This window comes from Balaenoptera ricei, chromosome 4, assembly GCF_028023285.1.
Source record: "Balaenoptera ricei isolate mBalRic1 chromosome 4, mBalRic1.hap2, whole genome shotgun sequence".
NCBI lineage: Eukaryota > Metazoa > Chordata > Mammalia > Artiodactyla > Balaenopteridae > Balaenoptera > Balaenoptera ricei.
The window spans coordinates 114,150,134-114,163,023 of NC_082642.1; the positions used below are offsets into that span (position 1 = coordinate 114,150,134).

Below are 12,890 nucleotides of genomic sequence, written 5' to 3' on the forward strand. Positions count from 1 at the left end.
GACTGTGGATGAGATCATCAACCACCCCACCCCGGCATCCAGACCAGCTTCTTCAGAATTTCACAGGCCACAGCCCTTGGGCCAGCCTGTCAGGTTCTCAAAACAGGAAAAACTAAAAGTGGATCCTCCCCATAAAAAAGTTTGAAAGTTCTTACATTATACAATTATTTTAAACACGTTCCTCTTGTGTAGTGTAATTACAGAAGAGTGGATTAGAATCTCAAAAAGGACTCTATTTCCAAGAAGAATACCCCAACTTAACTTCCTAGTAAAATGTCCTCTCAAATCCTAAACAACTTTAAAAAGAAAGTTCTGTGGCAAGAATTAAAGACATGCATTGGATAGTTAACTCATTCCTAGTAGAAAAGATATATTAAAATATTATAAATTCTCTATGCTTGATCAGAAAACAAATATTTATAACTTTTCATCCATGACAAGTCCTTTAGTTCAATTCTTCAGGTATTCCATCCTATTTTAGCTTCTGTATAACAATACTGCAAAGCTGTAATTACATCCTCTATAATCAGCCCATTCCCAGTGTAATTAAGGAGTGCCACAAATTTAAAACTATGACTTCAATACTGAGGGAAAAAATGTGTGGAAGAGACAGTTTATATTGCAGGTAAAATGTCCTCCTGCTTTGTTGACAAACTTAAAACGTAAAGAAAAAAAATAACATGTTATCATAGAGTCATCATTCAAGAGGGACTCATTATGTTCCTGATAAGAGTTTTTCCTCCATCATTTCTAACATGTCACTCATCAAGCTCTTTTGTATCAAATCCCATGCTCTTCCCAAGTGTTATGAAAACTCTAAACCCCTTTAGGTGCCTGTCAATTACTCTCATTCAACTACCATCCACTGTGGGGATAGAGATATATGTGAATTGATTCCTGACACAGTGTCAGGCTAGTGTAAACCAAATTTAAACTGGCAAACAGGTCCATCAGTAAAGTGCCTAACTTCTAAGCAATGTGAATAAATTTTATCTTAACTAAGAATCAGGAAGCTGATCACCAAACATTAATGTATCACATAATGGTTCATGCCAACCATTTGATAAATATAATAATAACCACATTAATAAAATGGATCAACAGCAACAATTATCAAATGTTTATTATGTGCCAGCACTGTGAGAATCTTAGACAAATTATCTCATTTAATTTTCACAGATGGCCCCTGAGATAATACAATTATTGCCTCCATTTTTCATAGAAGAAACTGAAGCCCTGCGGATGTTAAATAACTGCCCAGGTTAATTAGTTGGTAAGAGTAGGGCCAGTCTGGAAGCTTCCTCCAACTGAATCTCAAGCTTGTGTCTGTTTTTACAGCCTTCAGGCTACAATGTCTACTGATTATATGTTATACAAGCAATTTAAACCAAATATTCTTGCCCTCCTGGTGAACTGCAACTGTTACCAATCAATGAGGGGTGGGAGGAAAGCAGGTAGTGAAAACAAAAAAAGCAAGACATCTGTTTAATCAAGATTCTCCTCCCCCATCAAATTCAGGAACTCCTTTCCATATACTGTATGAGTCGATACTGTCTTACTAAATTACATAAATGTTTACTCACAGCTGACAAGTTACTAAAGCACCAGTTACAAAATAGAATGCGCTCTTGTATTTTTCAGATTAAAAAGGTTAATTGACCAAGAAACGGAGTCCCAGAAGAAGAAGGAGCAAGAAAAAGAGAAGAGGGTCACTGCCCTGAAAGAGGAGCTGACCAAACTGAAGTCTTTTGCTTTGATGGTGGTGGACGAACAACAAAGGCTGACGGCACAGCTTGCCCTTCAAAGACAGAAAATCCAAGACCTAACCACGAGTGCAAAGGAAACACATGCTAAACTAGCCCTTGCTGAAGCCAGAGTTCAGGAAGAAGAGCAGAAGGCAACCAGACTAGAGAACGATCTGCAAACGCAGACCACAAAGTTTCACCAGAACCAAGAAACAATTATGGCGAAGCTCACCAATGAGGACAGCCAAAATCGCCAGCTTCGACAAAAGCTGGCAGCACTCAGCCGGCAAATTGATGAGTTAGAAGAGACAAACAGGTCTTTACGAAAAGCAGAAGAGGAGCTGCAAGATATAAAAGAAAAAATTAACAAGGGAGAATATGGAAACTCCAGCATCATGGCTGAAGTTGAAGAGCTCAGGAAACGTGTGCTAGAAATGGAAGGGAAGGATGAAGAGCTCATAAAAATGGAGGAGCAGTGCAGAGATCTCAATAAGAGGCTGGAAAAGGAAACATCACTGAGTAAAGACTTTAAACTCGAGGTTGAAAAACTCAGTAAAAGAATTATGGCTCTGGAAAAATTAGAAGATGCTTTCAACAAAAGCAAACAAGAATGTTACTCTCTGAAATGTAATTTAGAAAAAGAAAGGATGACCACAAAGCAGTTATCTCAGGAACTGGAGAGTTTAAAGATAAGGATCAAAGAGCTAGAAGCCACTGAAAGTCGGCTGGAGAAGACAGAATTCACCCTAAAAGAGGATTTAACTAAACTGAAAACATTAACTGTGATGCTGGTAGATGAACGGAAAACAATGAGTGAAAAATTAAAGCAAACTGAAGATAAGTTACAAGCTGCTGCTTCTCAGCTTCAAATGGAGCAAAATAAAGTGACAACGGTTACTGAGAAGTTAATTGAAGAAACTAAAAGGGCACTGAAGTCCAAAACTGATGTGGAAGAAAAAATGTACAGTGTAACAAAAGAGAGAGATGATCTAAAAAACAAACTGAAAGCAGAAGAAGAGAAAGGAAATGATCTCCTGTCCAAAGTTAACATGTTGAAAAACAGGCTTCAATCATTGGAAGCAATTGAGAAAGATTTCCTAAAAAACAAATTAAATCAAGATTCTGGTAAGTCCACAACAGCATTACACCAAGAGAACAATAGGATTAAAGAGCTCTCTCAAGAAGTGGAAAGACTGAAACTGAAGTTAAAGGATATGAAAGCCATTGAGGATGACCTCATGAAAACTGAAGATGAGTATGAGACTCTAGAACAAAGGTATGCTAATGAACGAGACAAAGCTCAATTTTTATCTGAAGAGCTGGAACATGTTAAAATGGAACTTGCCAAATACAAGTTAGCAGAAAAGACAGAGTCCAGCCATGAACAATGGCTTTTCAAAAGGCTTCAGGAAGAAGAAGCTAAATCAGGTCACCTCTCAAGAGAAGTGGATGCGCTGAAAGAGAAAATTCATGAATACATGGCAACTGAAGACCTGATATGTCACCTCCAGGGAGATCATTCAGTTCTGCAAAAGAAACTCAGTCAACAAGAAAACAGGAACAGAGATTTAGGAAGAGAGATTGAAAATCTCACTAAAGAGTTAGAGCGGTACCGTCATTTCAGTAAGAGCCTCCGGCCCAGTCTCAATGGAAGAAGAATCTCTGACCCTCAAGTATTTTCCAAAGAAGTTCAAACAGAAGCAGTGGACAATGAGCCACCTGATTACAAGAGTCTCATTCCTCTGGAACGAGCAGTCATCAACGGTCAGTTATATGAGGAGAGTGAGGACCAGAATGAGGACCCTCATGATGAGGAGTCCGTGCTGTCCTTCAAATGCAACTCATCTACTCCCTGTCCTGTTAACAGGAAGCTATGGATTCCTTGGATGAAGTCCAAGGAGGGCCATCCTCAGAATGGAAAAATACAAACTAAACCCAGTGGCAACTTCGTGCAACCTGGAGATCTAGTCCTAAGCCACACACCTGGGCAGCCACTTCATATAAAGGTTACTCCAGACCATGTCCAAAACACAGCCACTCTTGAAATCACAAGTCCGACCACAGAGAGTCCTCACTCTTACACAAGCACTGCAGTGATACCAAACTGTGGCACCCCAAAGCAAAGGATAACCATCCTCCAAAATGCTTCCATAACTCCAGTGAAATCAAAAACCTCTGCTGAAGGCCTTATGAATTTCGAGCAAGGCATGTCCCCAATTACCATGGCAACCTTTGCCAGGGCACAGACCCCAGAGTCTTGTGGTTCCATAACTCCAGAAAGGACAATGTCACCTATTCAGGTTTTGGCTGTTACTGGTTCAGCTAGCTCCCCTGAGCAGGGACGCTCTCCAGAGCCGATAGAAATCAGTGCCAAGCACACGATTTTCAGAGTCTCCCCTGATCGGCAGTCATCATGGCAGTTTCAGCGTTCAAACAGTAACAGTTCAAGTGTGATAACTACTGAGGATAATAAAATCCACATTCACTTAGGAAGTCCTTACATGCAAGCTGTAGCTAGCCCCGTGAGACCTGCCAGCCCTTCAGCATCACTGCAGGATAACCGAACTCAAAGCTTAACTAATGGGGCACTAAACAAAACAACCAATAAAGTCACCAGCAGTATTACTATCACACCAACAGCCACACCTCTTCCTCGACAATCACAAATTACAGTAAGTAATATATATAACTGACCACCCTCCCTTATTTGGTTTATACTGATATTATTGCAAGGAACTCAGTCCTTTTTAATTATCCCTCCACATCCCTCAAAAGACTGACTGAACTTGTACTTCGGGAAGGTTTATGCATGAACTATCCAAGAGTATCTGAAACTAACTAAGTGTTGCCTGCATAGTCATATCAAGCGTGCACTTACTGTATATTTTTTCATTTACATACCTGTATGGAAAATATTTAGTCTGCACTTGTATAAATACATCTTTATGTATTTCATTTTCCATAACTCACATTAATTTGACTGCAACTTGTCTTGGTGAAATACTTTAACATTATAAAGCAGTAAATAATTTGTTATTTTTACCATTGCTTGCTGAATTTTCTTTTGGTCATTTTGTGTTCTTTTTTTTGCATGTATAATAGAATTTTATTTCCTGTTCATAATGTCTATTAATTCTTCCTTAGAAACAAACAGGACCTACTTCCCATATACAGTCAACTTCTGATCACATATTAGAGGAGGAGGAGGAAGTAGTTGAAATAAATGAAATTTTATGGCTCTTTGATTTCAAAGTGAACTATAAGGTGTCTCAGGAGCAAACTTCATGCTTGAGATGTATCTCAATATCCCTGGTGCCCAGCACAGTGCTTGGCGCTGTGTTAGGAATTTAGTTACTTAATAAATGTTTACTGATAATCACTGAATAAAATAATATTAAATAATTTGCTTTTGTGAGCACATATGAGCTGATGGTGAAAGTAAAAAGCTTTGAAATGTGATAGTAAGCCAGAAAAAGCACATTTGGAAATAAAAGTTACCTTCACAATCAAGAGTTGACTGTATTTCTACCATAGATGAAAATCCCCTTAAAACATTTATGTCTACATCCAAACCTGGAATCAGCCACTAAGACATATGCTCTTGAACACTGCTTCAAAGCAAAAATGTCTTTCTTGTTCCTTTTTCCTATTAGGTTCCCAAAATAGTTTGAATTACTTAAGGTAGGTGCTTCCTACCTTGCTTGTTTGTTAGTGGGCTACATTCAGAAGTTTAAACTTAACTGTGTGTGTTCTGTTTTTTTTTTAACCTCCCAACAAGCAAATAAAAACCAAAGATAATTACAATGTAAGTTCTAGAAAAGGCATATTAAAAAAAAATATAGTATGTTAGTTGAGGGAAGTTTCTCCTGTGATTATTGTTACGCCATTTTCAAGATATGTGAGAAAAACTCAGTAATCCTTAAAAAAAAAAAAAAAAGCATCCTAGGAATTCTGATGCTCTGCTAATGGGACTCAGCATAATCTGTACTTCTGTAGCAGAGAACAACAGCTTTCAGAGGAACATTTTAAATCACAAATCTGGTCCCCAAGCCACATTCAAAAAAGATGATTTCAGACAAAGTAGCTCATTGTCATTTTCCCTTTTCCAACCTCATAACTGTTAATTTAGTGTGGTCAATTTTATTGCCAGTTATTGATTTTAAACACAATTCATTTAGACACCCAGGCAAACTGTGAAGATCTTTAGAAGTAAAAGGAATCTTTCACAATTATCCTCCTTTCCCTGCAAAATCAATTTCATGATAGCAAAGCAAGGATTTGTTGACAGAAACACTTCCATGGTGATGAACTGCAACACCAACGCTGTGGGCTTGCATCATCATTAAATAAATTTGGATGAAAGCTGAGGCTAGTGATGAATGAGAAAGCTTCTGTTTAAACACATTTATCTTGGGAATTGGCAGTGACCCAACTGTATTACAAAATACATGATGGTCTAAATGTTTTCCAAAACTGTTTTTATTTTTAAGTCGCCTTGGGTTAGAACTTTAGAAGAAACTACATACATCATTTTACATCTTTCAAAGTAGACATTGATAACATTGCTGCATGAGATGTCTTTCTAGATAATAAGAGAGTACATATAATGTTTTGGTGGGTAGCGATCAACTAATCATGAAATAATAAACAGAAACCAGAAAGAATTAAAGGACAAAGTCTTCCCAGCACTTCCCAACTTTTGTCACATAATGACACAAACAGAAAACACACTGGATACAATGGATAAAGAGGCAGAGATGATCAGGGACTCCTGTCATCCTCAGCTTCCTCCTGGCTGCCCCAAGTACTGAGGGAAAGATCCATTTTTGGCACCCCTGTAACTAATAGAGTTTGAGAGGCTCTGGGCTATTCATTAGTTGAACTGTTTTGTAAGGATTCAATTTCTTATCTTTTGTGAGCCAGAGCAATTTTATACAATAAAGTTAATACTACAAGTCCTGTGCTCCATGATTATGATGCACAAATTCTCATTTCATCATCTGCTCCAGATATTAACTATAAATAGGCTTCCCAAGTAATTAACGTTATTGGAAATTTACTGGACTTTCAAGGAACTGAACCTCTTTTAGAGGTTCCTCTACTAGGACTACTTCAGTGTAATGACTCATATCCACATCAAAATTTAGGAACACTGTCATATTAATAACATATATAGATTACTAAAAGTGCTACTAATTAAAGTTTATGGTAAAGAGAGCATCATCTCTGAAAAAAAGTATCTTCCCTTTTCCATAAAATCACACAAAGAATGACACATCCTAGATTTTTGGCCTTTAATTTCAAAAATAATTTTTTATAACTGCGTGTGTGCACGCGTGTGTGCGTGTGTGTTTGGGAGGTTACAGAATTTTCTTTTTCATTCACATAAAATCACAGAAGAACTTTGAAAACTAGGAAGGAGAGAGGAAGTGACACTGGAAAATCTTCATATGAGATATGTGAAAGTGGAGGGTTGTATTCTTGAAGAAAAGAAGGCCTTTGAGAGGCTCACAGAAGACAAGACTGTTTCTATAAACATCCGAAAAAATACCTTCCTTTCATTTCATTTCATCTGAAGTCCCAGCTTCAGAACCAAGATTCATTTTACTCAGTCCCCCTATCCCTTTAACTTTTTGAGCTGCAGCATTCTATCACAGATTTGAATGATTTTACCACATTCTTCTTCCCTTTTAAGAGCATTTGCAAAGCTTTCCCAAGGATGCCACTGCTCTCTGGGTCACCCCTTCCAGAAGGACAATGTGCATTACTATAGTTGGATCTTTACACACAAAGGAAAGTCTCTATAAGATGATGACAGGATTATATAAACTCGACCTAGAAGGTTTCTACAACTACATTTCACAATGCCAAGACATTAGGCATGGGGTCTTCATGACACCCAAAGTATAAATTAGGTTGCACTGTGAGATGGCCATAAAAGGGGTATTTAATTTAAAATTCTTAGACTTGTAGCCTAAGCATTCTGTGATCTTTATTGACTAAAATATAACTCCACACAAAAACATATTTTTAATAGCTTTTTTGATTCCGATTCTTTACAAAGTGAGTCTCCTTTGAAACTTGTTAGACAAAGGCAGGAAAAGAGATTTAATAACACTACAGTTTCCCTACATTTTGGTTTCTGTTGTTGTTTCCTCCTCCAAAATAATCATTTTACTTTGCAATCCTAAGAGAAAAGATAATCAGGCAATAATGCATGCCCGAAACATTAGGATCAATGTTTCTCAGAGTAAAATCCAAAACACATGTATGAGAATCCCCTGATGCCCCACCCAGAGCTATCAAGTCACAATCTCTGAGGGTAGGGCCCCGGAAGCTGCATTTTTTAACAAGTTCCTCTGCTGATTAGTACGTACCTAAAGAAGGAATTCCATTGTTTTAGAAATTTCTATACTGATAAACACTAGCAAATACGTTCTGACTCTAGTCTTGCTCTAGCAGAATGAATTACACCTGTCTCAGGAAGTGTGACTATTCTACCCTCTAGTGGCTAGCATGACAAACAGAAGGCTTAGTCTCCAGGGTTTTTTTTTAATTCAAGAGAAAAGCTCAATAAAAACTACCATTTTATAGGTGGGAAGGTTCCCAGTTTTATAACTGTAGCAAAGCATAGATGCCTGAATCTTTAACTGAGCAGTAGCAGGCTGTCTGACACCTACAAGCTCTGCTCAGATCCCAGGCCCTCAACATAACCCTACAGCATTTCTTGGGAATGGTCCAGAACACACATTAAAGAGAGCAGTTTGGATGAGCCAAAACAAAGGACTCCATTCACCTTGGGCCACAGTGAAGCAAATGCAAGAACAAGGAAGATAAGCGGTTCAATAAAATCCCCAAACCTTAAACCCCCTTAAAATTCATTTTCATTTAGATTAAACTCCTTTCCTTTCCAACAGATGGATTCTTCCACTGTGCAGTCAAATATGTCAGAGCAGGCAGCCCCCAAAGGCAATGCTGTAGGGTAAGGAATCCTTAGGGAGCCCAGCAAGTTAACTGGCCAACACACTCCTAAGTACTTTATAATTTGATAATGAATTAACACTGTTCATATGGCAACACATACAAATCTGTCAATATTCTATCAGGACACCAGGTTTTACAACACTTAGAATGGTGCCATAAAAATGTAATCTGGGCTAACCTTTAGCACTGCAGTCAGCAATCCTAGAGATAATCCTCTTGTGGCCTCATTTTAAAATTTCACTTATTTTTTCACAAAATTATTGGTCAAGAGAAATAAAAGTTATCTAATTATTTGAGATACTTTTTGGAAGCCTGAAATTAGTTTTCTTATTTTAGTGAGTTCCTTTTTCCTGCATAGCCAAATGGTTCTGTATGATATTTTTGGAAGGTTACCTATAAGAGACCTTTTTTTTTTTTTTTTTGCCTATTAGTTTAGTTTTGCTTTTTTAAAGGTTAGTCATCTTTGGATAACCAACAATAGGCCCTACAGACCTACAAAGGCTGTCTCACTCTCTGCCATTCTTTAGGTCCCTGGAAGGGTGGAGTGGGTTTACTAACTGACATAGCACTCCTGTCTCCGCGACATGCACAGTGTCTCAGCATGCAGTGTCTTCTCTTCAAAGCACATGGACACAACTGATCAATCCACTGATCATGACAAACTGAATTGGGCGGCTATTAAGGAGACAAAAGGTTCACTGTCCTTCAAGAGCTTCTGTCTGGTATGTAGAGATGAGAATCTTGAATCTGACTAAATATAAGCCTCAAAACAAATTTAAAAATCTGCACTGAAGAGTTTCATTGCATAAGGCTTGTTTCCACTAACTTGACAGATCAGCCCAGAGCACGTGCATATTTGAACATTTATATTTGTATTAATACCTTGTACCTTTGTCTCTTTCAAAGATACCGTACTATAAACCAGTATTTTCAGATGAGCTTTCCATTTCTCACATGCCTTTGGGAGAAATAAAGAGAAATCTAGACAACCAACCAACTTTGCCTTAATGGGGGAAAAATCGGTTTCACCAGGATTCCCAAGAACTTAAGAAATAACCCTTTACTGTTTCGACCTTTCAAAGAGTCCTCTCTGAGGAGTTTCAATCCCATTTGTATTAGCTTATAACCACCACAGGCACAAATGTCTATTAGGATACAAGCTCTATTCATTCCTTGACAAATCACCTACAAGAATGAATCCACAAATATTTATGAAGCACCTAATATTACTCATTGTTGTGCAGGACAGCTATGCAGGTGTTAAGATTTAGAATCTAAGGCGGGAGTTGAGGACTACCTTAAAAGGTAATTAAGAGCACAACACAGAAAAGGAATTCTATAGATAGCAAAGCACTTATAGGAGTTTGGAGGAGGAGCAGATTACTCTGGGCAGGGTTCAGGGGTCAGGTTTCAGAAACAGATAAGATTTGACTGGAGGAGGGGTGGTGGGCTGAGAGAGGAGGAAAACTTGGGATAGAGAGAAGACAAAAGGCTTTCCAGGAGGTGTTCAGTGCAGAGGTGTGGAGGCAGACAGGAAAGCAGAAAACCAGCATTCAGGGAACAGTGAGCAATGCAGTGTGGCTGATGTTGAGATGGCTGGGGCAGGGGAAAGGTGCAAAGGGCACGTACTGTCAGACCACGAAGGGCCTTTAATACCGTGCTAGGGGGCACTCTGTCCTCAAAGGTTTCTGGGCAGTGAGGTAAGAAAAAACTAATCCTTTATACACTGTTATTTTATTTCATAATAATCCTATAAAGTGGGTATCATCACAATTTTTAAAGATTAAAAAAAATTAAATTGAGAGGTAAAGAAAATTGTTCCAGGTGGCTCTGTTTGTATGACGAAAAAGAGACATGAACATAGGTCTAATTCCATTGTCCCATGGCAACATACTGAGAAGCTACCTCAGTGCAAGGGGGGGAGCAAAATAAATTGCACCTAATGCTCTCCACTGCCCAGGGACACAGACAGGGCGCCTAACATTACCTGCCTGCGCTCTGCCTCAGAAGCCTGCCACTTTGGCCAGAACACTCGGAACACCCCTATGTATGCCTCCTCCCCATTGCTCTACCTGGACAGAATTCTCTTCTCTCATCAAGTGATCTACACTGAAAGGTCTGGCTCAAGCCTTACTTCTTCCGAAGCCTACCATGATCACCACAGACGAGAGTGGCAATCTGCCTCCCCTTTCAACTCCTCCCGTCTCCAGGCCACTGTTAGGTTAACAAGAGATAATGAACATGAAAGGCCAAGCCCCACACAAATAAGCAGGCATGGGGAAGATTCACCTGGGGATGGTGCAGTGGATAAGAGACGGGAGAAAGCAAGACCAAGGAGAGGTACAAGTCCTCATTGTCAGGGAGCACTAAAGCTGCAGTCCAAGTCCACTCTATCCTAAAGCAGGAGTCTATAAGCAAAGGCACAAATTCTAGGCATGAAGAATGAGTTTGGACAGGCTATCAACATGTGAAGAACAGAGGTACCTGATCGGCCTCAGAGATGGCTGGAGTGAAAAGCATCAGAAGTAAGTGAAAATGACCCATAGAAACAGCATCACAAGCATGCACATCAAAGCTTATAAGTAGGTGGCCACCTTGACAGTCCTGACAGTGACCAAAAACCTCCAGAAAAGGCAGTTTAGGAATCAAGGTCTAGCCATCAAAAAGACAAACACCACCAGCTTAGCCCAGAGGTGGTGGAACTTTTGCCTTTGCAGAACCCTAGAAAATCTTCCTGGGATGGTATACCCTCATTCAGGGTTTCCATTTCTCAAGCAACATCATGACTTATAAGGAAAGACTTACGGTCCCAAAATCACTAAAAAAAAAAAAAAAAAAAAAAAGCATTGTGTATTTTTTGAGCTCAGAGGGAGAAGTGTTAGGGTTCATCCTTGTCAGTCTCTAAATTCTGCTTCCAATTTAGGATTAAATGACTGTAAACCAAGGGAGCATCACAAATAAAATTGCCATTTTAGAGGAAAATCTTCAAATTGGTCTCCAATTATCTCTCATAACAATGAAGTGTGTATAAAAACCGTCTTCAATGCGGCCACTCAAAGCAATTCCTCCAGAACAAACTACTATCCTTTACCATTAGTGAGTTGGCTCTTTTTTTCCCTTCTCTTTAAAAAAAAAGAGCTATTCCTTTTCTGTTCTTTGCCTTTTAATTGTGTTCTTGCCTGAATTCACTGATATCAGTCAGTTTTGAGGCATCAAAAATGTATCATTTTATAGAAAGAGGAGTTAAGTAAAAACTGCAGTAAGTCCCCAAAGAGTCCATAACATAAGAAACATTTAAACACCTGACAGTCCCTTCAGGGCAGCAGGGATTACTCTAAGAAGGATAATATCTCTCATAGTGACAGACATAAGCAACACAATTTTTTTATATAAAATTTTTTATTCTGATTATAACAATAGTACATATTTATTACAAAAATTTCAGAAAATATAAATGCTGCCAGAGCCGCTGATTTTAGCTTCTAAGAAGGATAATAAGAGGATTAGGGAGAACAATGGACAACTACTACTATTTTTTTAGGTCATCCTATCAACTATGGCCCTATTCCAGGCATTCTCAGACTACCAATGAGGCAGGAAATGTGCTATACGGGGACCATCCTGTAATTACTGATCACCCCTGTGCTAAGGAGTGCAAGATCCCCCCACAGAGTGTGAGTTTATGTAATCTGTCTGTTCAGCCCAGACACAATGGCCCAGGGGACAGCCTGGTCACTGCAGGAGAGGGGCAGGATTTCTCTCACCCCAGCTAGCCAATCAGTGCCTGGAAAATGGTTCAATCACTGTGCATTGTTCAAGTACTGGAAAGAAATGTCTCCTCAGAGGGCTGCTCTCAGAACTAGTTACACTCTTATCAGTTATTAAGATAGGCAGCCTTGTAGAGGGAATGGGCACAGGATAGGGCCCAACAAAACTCACCTCTCAGGCTCTGGGAAAAGGATATAGAAGTACCCATGGTGGGAGAAGAAAAAAGGGGTAGATGAGGAGGAATTACATTTTCTCCCTGGGCTGTCTCAGCTACTTGAATGGTATCAACAATTTTTCTTTGATGATTCTCAAAGCAACAACTCCAAGTTTTCAGTGCCTACCAAACAGTTCCACATGGAAGGTCCAACTACACTTCACACTTGGCATATGCCC

General features: G+C 39.1%; 2 protein-coding genes across 9 annotated transcripts in view; one reads left to right on the plus strand and one right to left on the minus strand.

Moving 5' to 3' along the window:
- Positions 1-12,890, minus strand: part of CMSS1 (cms1 ribosomal small subunit homolog) — a 393,286-nt gene that overhangs the window by 363,006 nt on the left and 17,390 nt on the right. The window lies entirely within an intron of this gene.
- The window catches only part of FILIP1L (filamin A interacting protein 1 like), a 306,240-nt gene that overhangs the window by 282,508 nt on the left and 10,842 nt on the right, over positions 1-12,890 (plus strand). For 5 of the 8 annotated variants that reach the window (XM_059921292.1, XM_059921291.1, XM_059921293.1 and 2 more), the window contains 2 exons: positions 1,642-4,417; positions 9,353-9,451. In XM_059921292.1, coding sequence (XP_059777275.1) covers positions 1,642-4,417; positions 9,353-9,451 — 2,875 coding nt within the window. The other 3 variants (XM_059921296.1, XM_059921297.1, XM_059921295.1) reach the window with 3 other exon arrangements.